Source organism: Ursus maritimus, unplaced genomic scaffold, assembly GCF_017311325.1.
Source record: "Ursus maritimus isolate PB19 unplaced genomic scaffold, ASM1731132v1 scaffold_12, whole genome shotgun sequence".
NCBI classification, from domain to species: domain Eukaryota; kingdom Metazoa; phylum Chordata; class Mammalia; order Carnivora; family Ursidae; genus Ursus; species Ursus maritimus.
Window position 1 is genome coordinate 15,843,062 of NW_024423564.1, and position 23,787 is coordinate 15,866,848.

The window sequence follows — 23,787 nt, forward strand, 5'->3', positions numbered from 1 at the left end:
TGAATCACTACAGTCATCTCTAAAATCTTTCATCTGATTCCTGCCATATTGAAGACTGAAACACTGCATGGAGCCTTCTTGGGCATTGTGTCCCTCTGTCACCTTCGTATTTTAAAAAAGTTGGGAAAAAGCCTCAAAGTCTAGAGAAGGCCAGTAAAAACTAAGGGACTGATGGGCAATGGAGTCCACAAAGAAAACTTGCTGCAAGGGGTTGCATTCCTTTGGCCAGGGAGTAATTGGTGATCTTCTGCGATATGCAAAAGATGAGGGGTTCATCATTTCCATGGAGAATATAACAAGAAAATCCACTGCAGTGAAAAATGTTGGCTGGCACAAGAAGGGGTTCCCAGTGAAAATGTGTTGAAGTAAATAAGACTTTGAAGCTCACTACGGGTAGAAGAACAGTCATGTGAGGATAGAAGTCAATGCGGCCACCGTTCAGCCCACCTGCCTTTCTGGTCGCCTTGACAAGTTGGCCAGAATGCTAGCAAGTGTTTGTGAACCTTCCTCCGTTCCATCCTGTCCCACTAAAGAAGCAGCAGATGCTGAAAATGAAATCGGAGCCAGTTTCACTTTGGGAAACCTTTAAAGTAAATATGACAAGTGTGGCGATAGGGATTCCTGGTAGCCAGCCACAGGGGCTTGCGAACAAATAACCTCACGATTCCTTCTGAATTCAGGAGTCTATGGCCCTGAACAATTGAGGACAGCCAAAAGAGTCTCTGTTAATAAAATCGCCTTGAAAAAGCAACATTTCTGCTCAACAGAGTTTTATGTATTAATTTTAGGAGCTAGACTGTCCGTTTTTTTCTTTAACACAGAAAGAAACTGAATACCCTTACAAATAGGGATGGGTTTTTTTTTTTAATCTTTTGAAGAATATTTTTTTCTGCTTCATAGAAATTTTATCATAATTTCATGCCCCCATACTTCACGGCTTGTTACTCGCTCCATTACTCTTACATTTAACTTGATAAGGTCCTGGTTCCTGTGATATTAGTTTTTAGGTTTTGGCTTCTCACAGCTGGAACCTGATAACATTCTTCGCCTCGCACAGCGCCAGTGGCTTTTCCAGCCCCCATTCTCCCACTGCTCACTGTCCTGCTATTCCTGTTACTTCTCACTTCATCATAGGTATATTCTCACCCTTACCCCTCCTCTAGTTTTGAAAGAGGGGCTTTCGCAAGTGGCTAATGGGTCCATCCATGGAACAGGGCAGTTTATTCTGGAAGTAGTCATGTCTCTCCCTGAGCGTGTCAGAGCGTGTTTTCCTCTGGATGTTCAGGGATTTTAGTGGGGTGCACGTGAATGGTAATAGGGCATCTCTCATGGTTCCTGGAACCACAGATAAGGCCTGTGCTCTTTTCACAGGAACTCAGACATTCTTTTTCTTAATGTTGTACCTGCAGGTCTATAGTCATGCTCTGTAGCAAGAGGTGGCTTCTACTGACAGGCTCCATGCCAGGCATGACCTCAACTGCTGGCATTTGGAGAAAGCCAATTATTTCACCGGGCAAAGTTAGGCCATAGTGTCAATCGGACAGGGAAGCATCTTCTGGACAAAGCGTCTCTCAAGTTACCCAGTAGGGGAAATGGGATTAGAAACATTTAGAGACTTTCTGGAGTTGCTTATGGCTAAAATTAAGTTACCATTGAGGGTTTTGAAGCTTGTTGTTATTTTAATAGGAAATTAATTTGGGGGAGGAAAACAAACATCTCCTGTTTCATCCACTTAGAAAAAAAAATGTCTCCTGATTTCCCTCATTTCCCAACACATTGGATGTGCGTGTTGGAAGACTGAATTTAACAGATGATCCGAGTGTGAAAATGTGCTTACAAGTGGTGAAATAGAGACGAAAGCTTTAGCTGCATTTTGAAGAGGAATAGGATAACCGTAAGAGTAAAAGCACAATTGCAAGTGAAATGGAGAGGAACTATCAGCTCATCTTGCATGGAATGCGGTGGTAGAGAGCAAAGTTACTCACAGGTATTTGCAGTGCCTTTGGGGATAGGGAGATACGAGCCTGGACTCCAAGGTCGGCCCTGATAATTCTTCTTGCATTTCCCACAGTCGGGACCTGTAGTGTTGTGCTCACATTCACAGGTCAGTTTGCTGTTGTCATATACACACACAGTGGCGTGGAGATTGCATTTGCACCTAAGTAGAGAAGAGACAAGAGTTCGTTGTAAGTCAAGTTCATCACTGAGGCTTTACCCATCTATCTCCTGGGGGGTGGCTCTTACACCTTGCAGTGCTTGCGCTGGATAGAGGCTCTGGGCAAAATGTGGATCTTCAGGCCCCACCCTTAGAATCTTTTCAACAAGGGGGAAGGGGTGGGGTTAGGATACATACTTTGGGGAACCCTAAGACCAGTCTGTTCAGTGGGGGCCTGAAGGTCCCGTAAGACAACCGTGCTACAAAATCAAGGGTTTCCCAACAGCTGTCCAAAATATTGCCACCAGGGAGCAGTTTTCTTGTGATATTAGCAAATCTATGACAATTTCATCTGGGTTTGAAGAGCAATATTATCTTCTCTTTTTCCTTAAATCAGAAAGACAATTCTTACTTGTTTAAAAGGAAAGATAACCATTAAGACAATTTGCTATTCAGGCTTATTTTATAGACCCATGGAGATCATAATCATAGAGCCCATATTCCAGGCTCTAAAATGACATTACCCCAGATCAAAAGTTTTTCCCACCAAGGCCTCTAATCAATCTGAATAGTCCTTAGATTTCCCAGTCACAGCAAATAAGGTAATTACAAAGGTCTTTCAGAAATCTTCTGAATGACTCAGATAAAAGATGCTTAGAAGCCTAGAAAATAAAAAAAACTGTATGTGGCAGGGGTCTGGGGTCATTAGCAAATGCCTTGCCTTTGGTGCCTGTGAAGAGCGCTGTGATATATGAGAGGCAACAGCAGAATATGCAATTTCCACAAAAATACATTCCCTTATCCAAAGTCTTGCACTGTAAAATTGCAAAGGCCAACTGGATATTTGTTGAGGTAGCAGGTTATAAATTGCAACATCCCAAGCACAGGCCACATCCTCTGGGAAAGTAAAACCTAGGTTGACAGGGTGACCATGACCAGAGGCCAGAACAGTGTACGCAGGAAGCAATGTGTCCACACAAAGGGGAGAACTAGGACGCCCGAGATGGGGGATGAAGGATCAAGACCTGTCAGCGTCGGAATCTGAAAATGTTACGTGTGTGTGTCTGTGTGTGTCTGTGTGTCATTTTTAAGATAGTCTGGCCTCTTCCAGGAACTAGGACAAAAATATAGAAAGCCAAATTTCATAAAGACAAGGAAAGATTGTGGTGTTTCACATTTGCTTTCCTTTGTGGGGGATGTCATGAATCGGAAAAAGTAATAGCAGTCTTTCTTAGGTAGGAAAATAAGATTCTTTAAGAACTGATGTTGGTTTCTATAATGTCTTCATAGCAACATCCAAGTTTCTGTCTTGCGCACAGATGATCTGTCTGGAACGCTGACCCATCCGTATGGCAAGGAAGAGAAGGAATGGCTAAGAATATTACTGAGAGCTGTTGGGCTCTCTTCTAACTAAAAGGTGTAATGCCTAAAGTAATGCCCACTCCCCACCCCCCAAACTTCCCTGGATAAGACCACACCTCCCCTTCATCAGGGGTCCGCTACAGTTTGCAGTACTTGTAGCTATGCTCTGCCATCTGTATAGTGATAAATTGTCATAAGCTGAAAGTTACTATTGAAACAATACCTATTCAAGTTAGATATGTAAACAGAACCTTTAAAATTAACATGTGTACAGTCTTCTAAAAAGATAAGAGAAAAATAATTCAGTTAAGTGAAATAGACAGTGTTTAATTATGAGCTAGGTCTTATAACATTCTCCTCTATGAAGGGAGTCACTTGTGTTAAGTTGCTTATGAAAGGATCTTTCCCTTCCAACACTAGCACCTTTATTTATGGGTGTGTTGTTATATATGGAAGATGTTAGAAACCTAGGTGACAGAAGCACCAACTTATACTGATTTAGCACTCTACCTGGTGTTAAAAATTCCAAATGAGGACATGAACAATACGACCCCAAAGAATATGCTTGTTTCATATGGGAAGACCAAGAATACAAGTAGTAACTGTAAATTGGATTAAATATCTTTTAACTGTTAATACTTTCAAACTGGTAGTCACTTTCTGAGTTACAGGCAATTTCCATTTTAAAGACTTTATATTTGCTGAGAAAATATTCCTTGAATAATGAAAGAAGGTGAAAGAAGAATAGTTGACTGTTAAGTTTTATTTCTCTCAGATTTCTTTCAATTAATGGTTTGTCCTCACCTGTCCAAAAGCTAATCTTTCAAGGCTCAACTCAATTCACTCTTCCCTGTTATCTATCTTCCCTGTTCCACTGTAGACACCCTGAGCTCTATCTTCTGATTTCCTTAAATGCTTCTGTGTATTTGGTTTGGTTGGTTGTTACCTGAAGGCTCTTTAAGCTTTTAAAATGTTGACTCCTTGCATAAATCTCTCCCATCCTAAGGGGAGAAAGAACCACCTTGTACCCTCATCTTCTTTTCAGCTACCTCTTTAACCCTCTCCTCTCCCTCCTTGAGTTTCTTATACCTGCATTTTCCATTTTCTCATCTCCCACTCACTTTCTCGTTCTCATCAACCACGGCCTCTCTTGCCAAGATCATCCATGATCTCTTTGTGGAAAATCCATTGGATACTTTTCTTTGCCTTATTTGATCTCCCAGTGGTATTTGAATCTATGAACCATTCCCTTTCCCCTGATGTTTTGTCCTCGCTGGATTCTCAAGCTCATTTTCAGAACTCTCTTCTTTGTGTTCTCTTCATGTGCTCTTCTTAGGGTCCTGGCCCAGCACTGTCAGCCTAAGTGACTCTCTTTGGACACTCTTTTTTTTAAAGATTTTATTTATTTCTTTGAGAGAGAGAGTGAGTGAAAGAGAAAGAACACAAGCTGGGGGCGGGGGCTGAGGGAGAGGGAGACACAGAATCCCCGCTGAGCACGGAGCCCTTTGTGGGGCTTCATCCCAGGACCCTGGGATCATGATCTGAGCCAAAGCAGACACTTAACTGACTGAGCTACCCAGGTGCCCCTCTTTGGACACTCTTAAATAGGTTGTCCCTTCAATTTCCTCTGTGGTCCTTAATGACTTTGAGTTATAGCAAACTTGCATTTTAAAGCAAACTTCCATAATCTTCCCCCACCCTGAAATAATAAGCATACGCAAAATAAGCTCAAACATTTGAAAACATTTTAGGAGATTCAGAGATTCTTTGTTACCCATAGGGTTCCATGGAACCCTTCCCTCCATTATTACCAGGTGAAGATTATCTGATCGACAAGCTGATAAATCCTGTATCTATATTTCCATCGCGGATCTCTCTCCTGGGCATGTCCAACTCAACAGATCCCAAACTGAATTCTGAGGCTTCCCTTTCCCACCCACTCCTCCTTCTGGGGTTTCTGTCTCAGGAAATTGCATTATCTTTCAGGCATCTGGTTGAGAATGCCTCCCTCTTTCTTTCCTATCATATCTAATTTGTTGTTGTTCCATCTCTCACCAAGTTCTGAGATCCCTCTTCCTTGATAACTCTCAAATACACACAGCTCCAAGCCATTGTCACCGCCCAAGTTGAGATCACTATCATCTTTGATCTGCTTTATTACAATGGCCTCTGAACAGAACTTACTGCCTCCAGTCATGCTCCTCCCTAGCCCAGTCTCAACACAACAGTCAAAATAATGCTTTACACAAAAATATTGGGGTCATCCTGGCTTAGAACCACTCAGACACTTGTCACTATTCTCAAAATAGAGTCCAAACTTTGTAATGTGGACTCCAAGTCCCTTCGAAGTTGGTGTCTCCTCCCAATTTCAGTCTCATCTGCACCACTAGCAACACTACTCAGTTCCTTACACTTTGCCTTCACGTAATCTTAGAAGCTGTTCCTTCTGCCTGGAACATTCTACTCTACTACCTCTACTTCTCTTATCTGCAAAATTCTTACCATTCAGGGGTCAACTTGTAAATTTCAGTGCCTGGTTCCTAAATGACATTCAAAAACCATCTACTGGTCAACTATCTGAGTGCTTCTCCGACCCACAAGTCTGCCTTTCCTGTGTGCTCCTGGGACCCTGGCAAGGCCAGTCATGTGATAAAGCTATCTCTGCCTTAGACGTAGACCGTGCTGTCATTGCTTTCTCTTCTATCCCCTTTACTGGAGTGTAAACGCCTGGAAGCAGGGGTTACGTTGCCTTATTTAGTGTACCATCCCTAGCACTTGTCACATAATAAGTACATAAAAAATATTTGACTGATAAACAAATGATTAATAAGCAAGTAAACTCTCTGAAAGCAGGAACTTCATGGGTCTGTCCTACTATGTCTAGCATGGTAATGGACTAAAAATAGAGAATTAATAGGCATTGTACTCAAACACACCACGTCATGTGCTGAGAATTGCCACATGCCCTCATCATTGGTTTTCATAAGTAACCTTATAATGGGCAAAGGGAACTCTATAAAATTAGTAAGACCTTGTAAACACTATTTAATTTAAATTCCAGAGGATTTACCAAATGCCTGAAACCTAACACAAGAAAAAAATGCCTGAAAAAAATCCCTGAAAGACTCAGAAAAATAACACATTTTAGAGGAGAAAGAAAGCCCATAAAACAAAGCATCTGTGTGGCATAATTATTCTGGAATGTGCGTCTTTTGGCTTCAACCTCTCATGCAGGAATGACCACCCTGGCTCAGACGGTTTGGCAATGTGGCTTGGGCCCTGGCGGAAACCGGAGCTTCCCCAGCAGTAAATCTGCTGACCCAGCCCAGCTTCCCGGCTGTCTTGCCTCCATCCTTGGTGACAACTGTTGTGCCTGGGCTGAGCAGGTGAAAGTGGAGCCGAGGTATCACAACACTGGCTGGTATTGGAAAATGGCTCCCCTTCATTATCCACAGCTTGCCCTGTTTGCCTCACCCCATTCCAATCAGGCGCTGAAATTCTTTATTTAAAGCCCCTGCCAGAGTAGCTTTTCCCCCAAAAAAAAAAAAAAAAAAAAAAAAAAAGGATGTCACAATGCTGGGAGATTGCTCTCAATTCCTGGGGCTGTGACCTCCAGGCTTGCGATGGGGTGGAGGGCAGTTTCCGTGGCATCCACTTGTCTCTGACAGATTCATGATCCACTTCCATGGTCATCCCACTCCCACGTCCACCATCACCGTGGGCGGGGGAGGAGCTGCTCGAGAGGAGGCCTAGCAGACTTTGCTAGCTGTGGAATAGCTGATGTTCTGGAGAGCTAAGCCTATTGTCCGATTCTGTTTACACACATAGAGCTCACACCAAGACACTGCAGATAGAGTTGACTGGCTTGTACGTGGAAGATCCACTTGTGTGGAAGGGACAAACTGCACATCCCGTCAAATAAGGGCGTTGCTAAGACAGACTTACAAAAAGAGCGAGCTCTATCCTGTGATGCAAGTGATGAAAATCTGTGTATTCTTGCTTTCAACCAGGTCTGCACTTCCTGTATTTTAGTGACCAGCTGTCATGAGTCAATTTAATCTTGCTTATAAAAAGGCTCCAACGTTTAGATCTCTGCCACCTGCCAGTAGGTATGAAAAACCCATACAGTCTGTCTACTTTTTTTTTTTAAGATAATTTAATATATTTATTCTGGGAAGCATGTTATCCACCAGAATTTCCTGTGAGTTAGAAGTCTATATATATAATCTATTACTAGTGTTTCAAAGAGAGGTACCAAGACAGAGAAGTTTGGAACTGGCCCTTGCTGAAGCGAAACAGGAAGGGAAGCCAGGCTTGCTTCCTTGCAAGTCAGGGATTTGGCTGCTTTTGTGCCAGAGGAAGATTCACCATGAAGTGAATGAAGTTTAGCATCAGGGCCCTTTCAAGGCCTTGGGGAAGACGCTGTCAATGCATCCGTGTGGTCGTGTGCTTTTGTATAATTCTCACAAATGAGATATTTTTGCATTTTAAAAAATTTCCTTAATGAGAGCACCCCTCCACTCCCAAAAGGTATAAATTTCAGGCCTTACAAAGCCTCCACCAGCCTCTGGTTGCAGCCCCTGCCTTAGATTGGCAGCAGCCACGCAAATGCTTTTAGAAAATGACTTAGTGCAAACACTGGAGCTTCGAAGATGGCTTTTTCAAAAGGTGATAAGTTATAAAATGCCTTTCACATACTTTTTCTGCCTCTGCAGCCCTTTGACCTTTCTCTTTTCACTCTGACACATGAATTTTTGGTTTCCACCTCAACACATGATTTACAATAGGGGATCTGCAGCAACATCATTTAGAAATTATGAGTTATTGATTATGAAATCAGATAGCCCGGGTTCAAATCCCACCTTTGCCATGGACTTGTGAGGCCACTGGATAAGCGACTTCACAAACACACAAACAGAACTAATGCTGACTGAATACTTCCAAGTACCTGGCATTGTGATAAGTGCTTTTGCCAATTTCACACATGATTTCCTACAAACCTCACAATAGTACTGTGGGATTGGCACTAATTATAGATGATGCATTTGCATATTGACGGGCAAAGAAACCCACCTCTCCCAGCTAGTATGAGATGGAACAGGGATTTAGACCGTGGGCAGCCAGCCTCCAGAACTCTGCTTTTACCACCAAAAGTGGAATGCTGTCTTTCTAAGTATGGCTAGGCCTCAGCTGCCTCATCTGTAAAACAGGGACAATAAATGGATGTGTTTCAAATAGCAGATTTGGGCATTGAATAGATAATGTATGCATGCCCTTAGGATCGTATCTGACACAAAGTTCTTAATAAGTGGTAGTTTCAATTATTATTATTTCTATAGTTACTACTGCTCCTGCCACGACTGAAATAGGCTGATTCATTCTGTAAGCCTTAATTCATAACCTATTCTTTGGATGACACCATGAGAAGGCCCGTGGGATTCAAAACTAGAAGATGACATAGAGTCCTCATCTCCAAGAACATACATTTTGTTGAGTAAATAAGATGAAACACGCATAGACTAACTACAGACCATAAAGAGGGTACCACTGAGACCGCCAGGGACCACGGAAACAAGCCCCACGTGAGAAACATCATGCACCTGGGGCACTTCGTGTGGGCTGTTACTGCCAACCCTCTTCTCTGACCATGCAGAACCGGGCTGCGGCCCACTACACAAGCCTAACTTAAAAACAACAGCCGCAGCCCTATCCTGTAGGAAGACAAACAAACAGGCTCCACAAACCGAAAGACTCCGGCTCCGAAAAGCACCGATAAGCTGAGTTGCCTGCCAAAATCAACCAATCAGGACAAGGCACTTTTCTGTCCCTTATTAGCATAACGGACCTGAGTGGGAACTTTCCGGGGGACCTTTATATAAGGAGGGCTTCCCGTTTGTTCGGAGAGGCTGGCTTAAGCGCTGTGTGTTGGTGCTGAGTCTCTGCAGCTCGAGCCGTGGCCCCAGTAGAGCCTTGCCTGTGCTTTTGACCTTTGGGTCTGGCCTCGTTTCCGTGGGGCCCGAGATCCGGCCTCTAGTCACAATATTCCATCTAATCCTGACAATATAGGAAAGTAAGGTGGTAACACTGGGTTGTCTCTGCACTGACAATGCTGTATTTGCGCTCAACGGCCAGAGGGACAGCCCCTAACCACTGAAGGCAGGCGGAAGAAGAAAACACCACGTTCCACTATACACCTGGAACTGTGATAGGTGCCTTCCGTATGTTATTTCACCTCATCTTCATTACCGCTGGGAGAAGGAGGTTTAAGTACCTGTAATTTACAGATGTGGAAAGTGGGGCCAAGAGCAGTAAAGCAATTTGCTCAAAGAAACACTTCTGGTAAGTGGTAGTCGAGAGTCAATTCCAAAGGCCAGGTTCATTCTAGGACATCACTCTGTTTGAGGCAGGACAAAGCAAACTGGTTCATGGGGAGAATTAGACTTGTGGTTCTAAACAGTGATATTGATACTTCTGTAGCACTTGCTACTTAAACTGTGGTCCCCGGACCAGCTGCTGCAGGATCACCCTGGGGCTTGTTAGAAATCTCAGGCTTTCCCCAGACTCGCTGAAGAAGAATCTGCACTCTAACCAGATCGCCGGGTGACTTATAGGCAGAGTAAGGGTTGAGAAGCCCTGCTGAGTCACCAGTATGTCAAAATCCTGATGAACAGGAAGACTAAAATCATGAGTGTGATCCTTGTGCAAACCTGTCTTGCACCTATATTCTGTTTGGCAATCTTTGGCCTAAACCTGATAACACTGAGGTTCTAGCTGTACTCACAAGCGGAATTGACCATTTCGTTTGTAAATTCTGTCAAGTCTACTGATCCGCAGATTCATAGATCATATAATAATTAAATAATTTAACTATATTAACAGCTGTTTATAGTTATTAGTCAAAATGGTATTTATTTCCAGAATACAGAAGGAGCCGTTACAACTCCAATAATAAAAGGAACAAAACAAAAAAACAAAAACCCAGTTAGAAAACAAGTGAAGGATCTTAAAAGATACTTCTCCAAAGAAGGTATATACAAATGGCCATAAACACATGAAAAAATGCTCATCATCGTTAGTCATTAGGGAAGTGCAAATTAAAACCACAGTGAGATACCACTTCACATCCACTAGGATGGTTGTAATTTAAAAAGATGGACAATAGGAAATGTTGACAAGGACGTGGAGAAATTGGAACTCTCATGTACTGTTGGTAGGAATGTAAACTTGTGCAGCCACTTTGGAAAACAATGTGGCAGTTCTTCAGAAAGGTTAACATAAAGTTATCGTATGATCCAACAATTCCACTCTGAGGTCTTTACCCAAGAGAACTGAAAACATGCCCACACACAAACCTGTACACAAATGTTCATAGCAGCATTATTCATAATAGAAAAGGGAAACAACCCAAACATCCATCAATGAATGAATATAAACAAAATGTCATATATGCATATAATGGAATATTATTTGGGGGGGAAGTAATGAAGTACCGACACATGCTCTCATATAGAAAAACCTTGAAAACATTTTTCTAAATCAAAGAAGCCAGACACAAAAGGCCACATGATGTATGCTTTCCTTTATAGGAAATACTCAGAATAGGCCCATCTATACAGATGGGAAGTAGATGAGTGACTCCCTGGAGCTGGGGAGAGGGGCAAGTGGGGGCTGACTGCTCATGGATGGGGGTTTTCTTGAAGGGTGATGACAGTCTTCCGGAATTCAAGAATAGTGAGGGTTGCACAACTTTTTGGATATACTAAAAACCACTGAATTGTACATTAAATAAGTGAAAAAATAAACTGAAAGAAATATTGTATTTGTCCAAAACAGATGTCAGAAAACAGGGGATAAGAGTTTGGGCTCTGAGGTCAAGTAATCTGGCTTTGCAGGTACTTAGGCAAGTTCCTTCAGCTCAGTTTACTCCTCTGTAAAATGAGAATCATAAAATACCTACCTGAGGGGTTGTTGGGAGCCTTACGTGATACAGTACAAGGCAGTAGAGACTGCTAATTGACGTATTCTTCCTGTTTCCACACCACTACAGTTTTAGCTGGGTGCACATTCTACATGTATAAAGACTACATTTCCCAGCACCTCCTCGAGCCAGATATGGCCATGTGACTACGTTCCACCATTGGCCTATTAGTGGGAGGGATGTCTGTGATACTCCTGTTGGGCTGCACTCCTTCCTCCATTTCTACTTTGCTTCGTGGAACCTGAACATGGTGTTAAGCCACCTTGGACTACATGGACCATGGCAGTAACCACAAATTAGTGGAATGCTGGGCCCTAGGGCAGCATTCACTGAAGTCAGGGGAAGGTGGTTCCAGATGGAGCCACCATTCCAGCCGTGCAGCACCTAACTCCCAAGAGAAAGGAGACAGAAGTAAATTTCTAGTTTGTTTAAGGCACTGTTAATGCGAGTCTCTTACACACATCTGAACTTATATTTCAACACAGCACCTGGTACAGAGTAAGCACGTAATAATTTAATATAACCTATTGCTAGTATCATTTCTATCTTAGAGCAAAAGACCAGATCTTCAACTATCAAATGGGTCTGGTCTAATCCTGATTCCATGAGGAAAGAGAGGGTTTAAATCTTTCTAGCTTTCTCCTACTCCTTTCTTCATGAATAAAACCTGGAGTCTGAGAGTAGTTACCACTTGTAAGCCAAACTGTTTTCAGAAGATTTATTTTTATAAACTATGTGATGGTCAAAGTTCAATGTGAAATAGACATCTACTTAGAACAATGTTTGGAAAGCAACCACATGCTAACAGACCAACGAAGCGGCTGGACATCTAACCTGTGTTTGCATTCTTGTATTACAGGAGAAGCGTGCAAGAAAGAGGGGTGCTAGGACTCTAGGTGTCTGCCCTGCAAACCCAGAGGGCAGGTTTCCACATAGCTTTTGTGCTCATTCTTCTGCAATATATTGAGTAGCTAATATGGCCCCTGGTTGATGGGGGCTTTCCTCTGCTGAACTTTGTTCTTGGAGGAATTGTTTTTGAAGAGTGAATGGTCTAGATTTTTTTAGAAAAGATTTTATTTATTTATTTGAAAGATACTGAGAGCAAGTGTGAGAGAGAGAGCATGAGTGGGGGCGGGGAGCAGGGAGACTCAGAGGAAGACAGAGAAGGAGACTCCCCACTGAGCAGGGAGCCAGACATGGCTGGATCCCGGGACCCTGCTATCATGACCTGAGCTGAAGGCAGATGCTTAACTGACCGAACCACCCAGGTGCCCCCTAGATTTTTTTTTTTTAAACAAAGAAATTTACAGTTACACAGTTTTCTCTGGGAGTATAAAATAAAGCTGAGATCTTTATCTCAGACACTGGGACCTTACCATCTTTTAAAATATACGTAATTTATTTGCCCCCAAAATTGATAGGACAGGGACCAGAAGTCCTTCTTATACATTTAAGCAACAAATGACTTGGACATCCTTATGGCATTTAAGAAGCCCTCTAAAAGCTCCACTTAAACCTTACTGTAAACCCTAAACTTACGCATAGTGAAGCATCAGATTACATGACTCTCTAAACTACTGGTTTTTAAAGATAATATTAAAAATAGCCCTTTTCTATTTCTAAAGCTTTCCAGGGAGACTAGAGTACCATGATTATGAAATAAAATAAAAATAGGAACTTATAAATTTGAGATAATGCATCGTCCGGGATTGGAGTAGGTATACGATGGTGCCCTGTGACCTGTTTATTACACTCATGAGGAATCTGGTTAGATAAGAGGTGCCGAAGGATAAAAGACATAACAAGATAATTATCGCAATGGAGACTGCCACTGTTCTCTGCAGAACCAATCAATCTGGAGATTGGGAGGTAAAGAGCTTGCTAAATTAAACTAATCTGAGGCCAATTAGCAACTAATAGGTGACCCTAGATATTTAAGATATGCATGGTGAATCTTTACATTCTAATTCTTTTCCAGAAAACAGAAAATTTAGGGGTCTCCAGTCCCAGAAATAAAGATGATCATTGTTCACAGAACCAGATTCTATAAGAGAGATAGGACAACATGGCATTAAGAGCTTGAACTCTGGAGAGAAAGGGTCTGAGTTCAAGTCCTAGCTCTACTATGAACCTGGCGGGTTTCTCCATCTGGGTCTCAGTTTCCTTACTTACAACATAGACTTTTATTAGTACCAATAACAGCATTGCTACGAAGATTAAATGAAATAAACCATGTAAAGTATGTATCCCAGATTCTGGTAGATAGTAAGTACTCAAGAAATGTCAGCTACTATTATGGAGAGAGATGGCAAATACACAGCTTGGCTATCTAAAAGTCCTTTACATCCCTTTTTCTCTTGACTCTCTCTTTAAAACACATGGGAAAACTAAAATACTCATTTCCTAGGCTCCCCTGCTTCTATAGTTGGCCATGTCATATAGTCTAACGAATGGGATGTGACCAGAAGTCACTTGGTGGGGTGTTCTGGAAAATATTTTTAAAAGGGGCAGCTCACAAGGAATCATTTCTCTGCTTTTTTTTTTTTTTTTTTACCTCTCTCACTTTGCCCTTTCTTCCTTTTTCTTATGTGGGATCCAGACAGAAATACTAGAGGGACTTCAGGCTTTATGGACATAAGAATGGAGGCTCCATTCAAAGATGGGTAAGCTGGAAACTAGAAGGAAACTAAGGCCTGATGGTGTTTTTACACACCGAGCCCCAGCCTGCCCACCTCCCCATGTGCTCTTGCTTGAAGAAAACAAGCCCCACTCTGTTTAAGAGAGCTTTCCTATTTTTAGAAATGGAATATATTCCTGACATAAAAAGCAATAATGAAGACCGTTGATGTATTCAAGTCCTTGTCACACATCCTGGTCCACGTTGTGGCTTATAGTCAACAACTGCTAAGCTAGATTTCTTTTTCTCCTCTTTATAGAACCACATAAGTGAAATACTTTTCTCACCTGTTTTTTGCTTCCAACTGATGTGAACTATTCCATGATAATTTCTAATATGCTTTTTGGGTTAAAAAATGTAATTCTCTTTTTTTCTAGGAGAAACTGGGACAAAAGAAAAAATAGGGCAAGAATAAACCTAAAGTCCTCTTGTGCTCTGCAAAGCCCCTGAGTTCAGTAAGGCTTTGGCTAAAGAGCTGAGAGCCATCTGATACTGTAGGATTCTATCAGGTTAGATTGTCAGGTGAGTTTTGAAATCTTTTAAATATGTACACTTATCCACTCAAAAAAGGTCTTATTTCCTCAAATCATTATATTAGAATCTGATTAGAGATGAAACAGCCTGAATAAACGGCTTTTTGACTAGGAATAAAAAATCAAGTCACACCTGTGCAAAAGAAGACAATAGAGCAAACTTATTCTGTATTTTTACTTTTTACTACAGAATTTTAGAGGGAATTGAATTAGATTCCCATGGGTGGTATGGAAAATTGGGGGAAATAGCTTTCTTCTAATTCTCCCTTTTCTGAGAAATAAAATAATATCCAATAGAGCAGAGTGTACCCAGCAAAACCTTTGTTTTTTCCCTTTATTTGGTGGCCTACTTTTGCTAGCAAGCCCTGGAAAAGTTGAAGTGGAAATATAAGAAGAAGAAGAAGAAGGAGAAGGAGAAGGAGAAGGAGAAGGAGAAGGAGAAGAGAAAAGAAAAGAAAAGAAAAGAAGAGAGAGAGAGAGAAAGGGAAGGGAAAGGGAAAAAAACAACAACTGATCAGTTAAAAGAGCCTGATCTCACTTTCTGTGACCGATGACCTAAATTGTGTGTCACTTATGATTGGAAACAAAGGCTCTACAGCAAAGAAAGGAAGAACCCTGAGAAGAGAAATGAAGAACAGCAATGAGCTCTCAAACGATCCAACAGATAGGATATGGTCAGGGAAAAATAACTAGACGGTAGTTGGCTACAAGATTTATCAACATCGTCATCATCAAAGTCTCTCCATCTATATGACTAAACGTTCAGAGGTGGGGTCTGCACCAAATGTGTGAGAAGTGAAGCGTCATGAGAAGTGAAATTTCACATAATTTAATATGGATCACAGTCATATTTTAGAGTCAAATGATATGATCAAGAGGCCTGGGTTTAATCACTAACCAGCTGAATCACTTTGGGTGGGTTACACTGGCTTTCAGGGCTAATTTCTTTGAAATGTGAAGGGTTTGGTTTGTGTTTGAAAAATGCCTGATACTGGCTGCCTGACTGACCCCAACTTCTGGCAGTGTCTAAAGTGTAGAGGGTATGCATGTTGCAGTTTTTGCACCCCCTAAATTCCTTCTTCCTTTGGTAGCAACCTCTGTGGGACCACCCCTTTACATCCTCAAGCTGGGAGGTTGACATGGGGGATTCCAACCTGCAGCTCCCAAGATGAGCAGAGGGGCTGAGCTCGGCCTACCAATCCATTCCATCAATCACACAGTGATTGTTTGAGGATGGGAACAGGACCTAATTCTTGTGACATTCGCCCCTGGGGCCTTTGCTGAGAATATGAGGGCAAGAAGTCCTGTTACTGATGGTACTGCTAACCTGGTAGCAGGTGGCTTGGAACTGGTCATGGCCATCTTGTCCACAACATGGAGAATCTCAGCCTAAAATAAAGCCAGGACAGGGGAGAGCAAAGCCAAGTGGTAGGGACAACATCCTGATGACTTTGTGTAGTCCCTGCTGCCAGCCTGTCTGAATCTAACTGTCCCAGATTCCAAGATGTGTGGGCCAATATAGTCTCTATTTTGTTTAGCTAGTTTGAATTCTGTTGTTGTTGTTGTTACTAGCAACCAAAATATCCTAAAACAATGCACCGTGTTGCTTCTCCATGATTCTACCACCTCCCAAGCTGATAGAACTAGACTGGATGTACCACCCAAAAGCAGTCATTATGTAAATTGTTCAACAACCCAAAATTTATGGCCTGGCTTGAAAAATCTGGTCAGCCAGATTTTTCTGCCAAGGATTTAGATTTGGAAAATAGACATATGTTATCATTAGGAGGTGGGCATTAGAATATGCCGGATGATTTCAAAGTATGCTGGTTCTAACCTTACATGATTTTTATAAAAAGTGTTTTTTTGTTTGTTTGTTTGTTTTGTTTTTGTTTATGGTTTTGTAAAATGAACTGACTTTTTAAGTTAAGGTGGAAAGTGCTCTATTTTGGAGTTAGAGAAGACCTGAATTTGAATATCTCTATGATCACGTTTAACTTGTTTGACCTTAGGCTTGTTCCTCATCTGTAAAATAGAGATGACAGTGAATGACTTGGTTAGCCTTTATTTTAACTTTGGAATGAGATAGCATGTCAAGTGCCACCATGAACAGTTCATAAATAGGTCAACTTGATAAGTTTTAGTTCCCACTTGGCTGTCATCATCAATCATTATGAAATATTTGTTAAACACTTACAATACATAAGATCGTATGGTTAAGATTTTACTATTTCTGAACAATCTCAGAACAATAATCCACAGAAGGAAGGGGCCTGTTGACTCAACTTAACTACTCTAGGGTCATGAGGTCTTCTCATTTTTGTTTTATATTTAACAAAAGAAAGAGAAGAAACTTTAATGCATGGTGAGGCACCAAAGTGTGAAGGAAAGGGATCAGGACTGAATGTCATGAGGTCAGGTGGTAGGCAGGGTGAAACCCCAGTTCCCGAACAAGACCTATCATGGTGCCTGGTACGGAATAGGCTCTTTGTAAATATTAGTTGAAAGAATTATCCAGTCCCATTCCGTCACTGCGGAAATGTGGGAAACACAGGATCAGAGGAATAATAATAACAATAAAATAATAAATCAGCTGGCATTTTTGGAGCTTGTTCTGTGTTCTTCTTAAATTTTTATTAAAGATTTTATTTATTTTAGAGAGAGAGTGCGCAAGTTGGGGGAGGAGCAGAGGGAGAGAGCAAGAGAGAATCTTCTAGCAGACTCCCTGCTGAGCACAGATCCTGTCATGGAGCTTGATCCCAAGACCCTGAGATCATGACTTGGCCAAAATCTAGAGTCGGCCGCTTAACCGACTAAGCCACCCAGGCGCCCTGCTTGTTGTGTATTTAAATGTGTATCCATAAGAGTACTTTTCCTAATGGTATGCTATTTCATCTATACAGCAACTTATATGTGTAGTGATACCTACCCAGGTATCACTAGCCCCACTTTATAGATGGAAGATAAAACCAGACCTAGAGGGTTTACATGTAGTAAGATATAAAACCAAACTTGTTTTAATATGGAAACATACTGGTTTAATTTTTCTCCACACACCTCCCTGCCTCCCTTTCTGAGTCCCATTACTGATACTTTGAGCACAGTGAGCCAATAATTTTTTTCCTCAAGGTTTCAAAAACTGAGTTTTTTCTAACATGCTTTTAGTTGCCAAAGATTTTGGCTCTGGTTTTAACAGGTTATCAAAGTCACTTGATAGGAAGGAACAGAGAGGGGGATACAACTTAGTGTATGAAAAGATAAAAAAGTGTGTAACAAAAGCATCATGGCCTCTGTAGTGATTCTGGCTTTTTGCCTTAGCGTGCTTGGTGCTTGGCTTGAACAAGGTAGAGGTGAATTAACTTCCCAAGAGCAACCCCCAACCAATGAAGAAATGGATGTTTGAGGATAAATACTCCAGCTTCCTTGCCTCTTAGGGAAACATTTCTGGGAACAGCACCCTGATTGACTTTTCCTCTCTGCTTCATTTATTTCCTATTCTTTCACAGTGCTTTCTGGAATTATTTCCCAAATATACCATTTGTATCCAGATCTGTGTCTCGGCGGACACAGAACTAAGAAGACAGAGACACATTAGTAGATTGCAAGAGGAACCATAGGAAGGAAGACTATGAGACTGTTAGGTCAAAGACCTCGACCATCACTCACTGCCTTCCCAGTAAGTAAGAAGCTCCCCCTACCCACTGTCCATGTCTGTTGATTCTTTAGGTACCACGTGAGAGTGAGTTTTGTTCCTTATGTAACAGGGTTTCACTGATTGACTGTCTTCCCTGGGGCTCTGAATCCCTCCTGGGGTGTTCAGGAAGGAATCCTATACCGTCAGAGTCTAACTGATCCAGCCTGAGAACTCTCTAGAAAGAAGGCAGTAATTAGTACAATACCCTCCTTGTGTATTCAACTTGTCCAAATGCATAAGGATCCAAACTTGTCGTAGGATCTTCTGCCTCTCAAGTCCAAACTGCCTCAATTTGGATTCTGGTTCTACTACTTGCTTGCAGTGTGACCTTGGGCAGGTTACTAAACGTTTATATGCCTCTGTTTCCTCATCTGTAGCACTGGATGATTATAGTACCCGACTCGTAAGGTTATTATGAAGAATAACAAATTATTTTCTTCAAAGCACTTAAAAAACAGTGCCTGGCACAAAGTAAATATTGGCTGTCATTATCACCGTCCCCATCAACATCGTCACCATCCTCCTCGTCATCATTGTCTTCATTATCCTTGTCATCATTTTGGTCGTGGGAAGGAAAGCTAAAGGGCCCCAGAGAAAGCCAAGGCTTCCAAACCCCTTGTAGAGTTCTATATAATGCTAGTGCTAAATTATCACGCAAAAGATGTCTGCGTACACGTGGTTGACCGACAACCAAAGCTCTTACTGATAACATTATTTTTTTTTTCTCTCTCACACAAATTGTGTAGTTTGGACACGATGTTAAACTTTTGGGTGCTTGAACCAAATCTGAAGAACGCTGTTGATCCCTAAACAACATCACTGGAAGCGGGGAGTGAGGATGTGTCATCTGAAACTGAGGTGGAAGGTTCTGGAAGTCTTACAGGCCCACAGTCCTTAGATTCCGTAGAGATGGCCATAGAAACGAAGTGACCTGTGCTTTTTCTAATAAAAGCCACATGATGGTGACAATAACTGCCACGATGCAGTCTTGGGCCTTGAGATTTCTCTTCATTTGAGGGCCCGCCCAAAGAGCAGCTCCGCAACAAAAGCAAATCAAAATTGCTTCTCCTGCAAGACTGGAAATATCAAATGCAGAGTGTGGTGCAGCCTTCTAATCCACAGGGTAGCAAAGTAAAGGTCAATTACCTCACTTAGAGGAATGAAAGGCATGTAGTAAAAGTCAAATAGATATGCCATTAGATAATATATTTCAAGCATGAAAATGAGGATTTTCTATTGCCGGGTTATATTTAATACACTGGTAAACACAAGAGCTTTATGACAGAGAGTAAGATATGAGGCTGACAGCGAATCTGCCCGACACAGTGCCCTCTGTTCGATGAAGGTGTCTGTGTGGGACTCAGCGGTCACCATTGATTGGTGTCAGGACCCTGCCGGGAAGCAAGCAGGCCGGACCCAAACCCGCTAGACGAGCCAGGAGGAACAGGTGCCTCTGCGGGGGCTCTAGGGATTTAAGGCTGTCAAGACACTCAGGTCGGCCAGACTAGCCTCTCTGTCTCTAGTCTGTCCTGATCTGTGAACCCATACCTTCGCTTTTCCCCTTCCCTGAAATTCTGCTGGTGCTCCTGACATCGGCTCGGCACGCACCCTGCCTTCCTGCGTTGGTGCCTTCGGGGTAACAGCCTTATTCCCGATTCCCAGGGTGGCGACTCCCTTCCAAAGTTGTCCCCCACCCTAATGTATCAGAGATTCTAATCTCCATGTCTAACCTGGATTACTGTGCATGCATCCTGGTTTCTGCCTTGGTAGATGATTTGATTTGGAATGTTTGACCCTGATTTTTTCATTCTGATCACTTTCAACACCCTTGTTCTCTAGGAAGGACTCTGTCTCCTAAAGCAGTCACGTGGCTGTGTCTCTGGATTGAGCTTCTCCCCTAGCTCTGCCCTCAGTTTTTCACCTCATCAGAAATATCCTCAAGGGTCACAGGCAAGGTGTTGAGACTGGGAGGGGTGGGGGGTGTGCTTCTGTTGCTGACACCGGCGCTCCCCATGACCAGTCATTTTTTTTGCCTGGGGAAGCACAGTGTCTATTGGCCACCACTTAAGAAGCTGTGTGTGTGGCTTCGAGATGTTGTTTTATTTCTCTGAGCTTCAGTTTTTCACATTATAAGCACTCAAAATTTCGTTTTTCATTTTTTAAAAAAATAAGTACTTACATTAAATGAAGATATTTAGTAGAAAATGTATTTTAATATTTATTGAACCTGCAAAACTGTCACTTGGGGCCTCTGCTGGACACATCCGTGGTAGATTACATCGATGTGGCAAACTCTGGAGAGCACACCTCAGCGAGCTTTTCATTCACACACAGTAATGCGCATTCCTACCCAGTGTTCTTGGGAGAGGCCTGTGAAATTAGCTCAAATGCAGATGTTTCTGCTTGATACAGTAAGGTTTCTGGTTAGCGATGTCAATTTGGTGTGTCGTTTGCAGATCCAAGCCTTTGAGGAGACTCTCCTTTAAATCATAACGCACGCTACCCCATCTTTGATAAGACGCACTGGCCCCTGGGAGACACACGCGTCCTCTTACCTTTGCATTTGCTCATAGGAAATTAGGGGAGTGTATGACACGAGAGGAATGTGGTGGTGTGATCCCCTATTCTCTTTGGGGGGAAAATGCTATGAAGAGGAATGGGATGAAGCTTGGCACACCCAGCGTGGACTGGATTTTGGTGCCACAAGATGATGTTATGGAGGATTAGACAGACTTGAAGAAACGTACTGTTGAAAAGCACCGTTGTTTTCACATGGGCCAGGAGGTGTGACCACATTCTCTGGGTCTGGGTGGGAATGTACCTTGGAGGAAATGGAAGTTCTCCATCTTCCTGAGGCAGGAAATTAGGTGGGCTTTGGAGATAGAAAGGAGGTTTTCCTTCCCTCTCTGTAGCCAGGAAGTGCGGAACCTGGACTATGGGGTGTGGTGGTGGCTGAAGATTCCAGCCAGTGGTGATGAGATGCTCCTCCCTGCCCAGGCCACCATATCACCCCTGAGTGACGCCTTTTGGGAGTTGGGAGCCGCTTAAGATTGAATGCGAGTCTCTAAAACTAGTCATCCACTCCCAGTGTGATTCTTCAGTGTTCCCCCAAACCTTCCAGAAAGTGTTGTTAAATTTAACAGCCTTGTTTTAAGGAAGAAGGTGTCCGTCATTGGGGAAAACAGGTGTGTTGCAAGCACCCGATTAGCCGCTTGTAAGCAGGTGAGAGGGGTCGGAGGGACCCTGGAGCCACCTCTATCAGCTTGGGCGACCTAAACCTCCCCCTAGCAGAGCTGCATCTCCTTACTCTGTCTCACTGTTATTCTAAATAAGGCCCTGCTGTGAAACTAATGAATAAGTGGGGAAAGAAGAGGTATCACTCAAATAGTTCAGAGTGAACAGAGCTGTGAGTGTGAAGAGTAGGGAAGAATGTGAAGAGTGGGCACTTACACGTGCCTGGCTGGATAGCTGGGGAGCAGCAGAAGACTGGAGGTTGGGACCAAGAAAACCAAGAAATTATTCAATAAAATTTATTTATTCAGCAATCAGGTTAGAAATCACCTCTCCTCATACAAATTGAAATTCAGAGTGTGGCCTGTCAGACACTTAGGGAAAAAACACGATTCAGGGCATATGTAAATTCCAAAGTTCAGAGGGTCTGGGCAGAGCAAAGGTAACACAGCAGAGTGGGCTGGATCGTGGGCACTGGGGCAGGGTCTCCTGGTTGGAATGCTGGCCTTTGCCCTTTTAACTAGTATGTGATCTTGGACAATCCTCTTATCTTCGCAATGCCTCAGCTTCCCCATTTATAAAATGGGCATACTAATAATGTTACTATTATATGAATGTTGTGCTGATTAAATGAGTTAAAAAAAGTGCTTAGAAGAGTTACTAGCTTAATAGAAATACTTAATACATGTTAACTATTGCTATTACTATTATTATTTTCTAGGCAGAGATGAGCTGGGAGCCACTGATGAATGGCCAAACAAATGCAGAAAAAGAGGAAAGGAAATAAACAAAGAATGGGACAAATGGAAAATAAATATCACGATGTCAGACTTCAACTTAAGCATATCAGTAATCACATTTAATCTAAATCTAACAGCCAATTAAGATAGAGATCAAAAAGCCAGAGCATTTATATACTGCCTACTAAAGGAAAGAAAAAGATACATCCTGTTAACACTAATCAAAAGGAAGCTGGGATGGGATGTTAATATCAGACAAAATAATACATGTGACAGACTCAGAAGAATGCTGTTACATGCACAGTGCTCAGTGAGTGCTCACTGTATTACATCACTTATGCAGTACCTCTAATGACGGAAGCAACGAATCACAGCGGACTTAGAAGTCTAACATAGGAGCCTTTTTAAAAGATTTTATTTATTTATTTGAGAAAGAACAAGAGGGAGGGAGAGAGAGAGCATGCACGTACATGAGGGTGGGGAAGAGGGGCAGAGGGAGAAGGAGAGGCAGACTCCCTGCTGAGCAGAGAGCCCTACTTGGGGCTCGATCCCAGGACCCCGGGATCATGACCTGAGCCAAAGGCAGATGTTTAACCTACCGAGCCGCCCAGGTGCCCCCAAACATAAGAGTCTTAAATTCAGCTCTTAGCACTTTATTTACCAGCTGTGAAACTTTAGGTAAGTCAGTTAACTTCTCTCAGCCCCAGCTTCCCTATCTGTAAAATGGGGATAGCAACAACACTTACCATATAGGAATGTTATAAACGCAGGTGAAATGAGCAACATGTACTAAAGAATTCTGTCACCCATTTTTTTCTTTAGGTAAAGGCAATAAAGAACTGTGGTATTTTGCACACCTGAAATTGTGGCCTGAGGTTCACCCCTGTTGATTCACCCCTGTTGCACACACCAAGTTCACGTGGTGGAGAGGGAAGGGAAGGGAGGGGAGAGGAGAGACACAGTGAAGACCATCGAAGTAGGAACATGGAACAAAAAGTAATGAGGAGTTAGAAAAATTCTCCAAGAACCCTGGAAACAATGGGGATGGAAATAGAATAAAGGGTTTCCTACTCTATGTCGGATGGATGTTTCAGCCATTTTTTTTTTTAAAGAGCTTAGGATAGAGTAACCCTAGTAGGCTAGGAACTAGGGGATATCTACATGGCTCATATATTGGGAATATGTTTTGTTTATTATTTTATAATTTATATTTATACATATATTAATAAATGTATAAATATATAACATAATATATTTATAGTTTATAATTACAAACTTGCCTGTATTACAAGAGGAAAAAAAATGTCATTCAATTAGAGTAACATTGACATTCCTGGTTTGACTGGGAGACAACAGGGATCTATACACACAATGATATTCTATGGTTTAAAAAATCACACAGGAAAACATTTTCCTG

The 23,787-nt window shown here is 42.2% G+C and overlaps 1 protein-coding gene across 2 annotated transcripts in view; it reads right to left on the reverse strand.

The window, feature by feature from the left end:
* NTNG1 (netrin G1) overlaps positions 1 to 23,787 on the reverse strand; it is a 308,501-nt gene that overhangs the window by 79,670 nt on the left and 205,044 nt on the right. For both annotated transcript variants that reach the window (XM_040626969.1, XM_040626970.1), the window contains exon 4: positions 1,986 to 2,158. In XM_040626969.1, the coding sequence (XP_040482903.1) occupies positions 1,986 to 2,158 (173 nt within the window). The remainder of the gene's footprint in view (positions 1 to 1,985; positions 2,159 to 23,787) is intronic.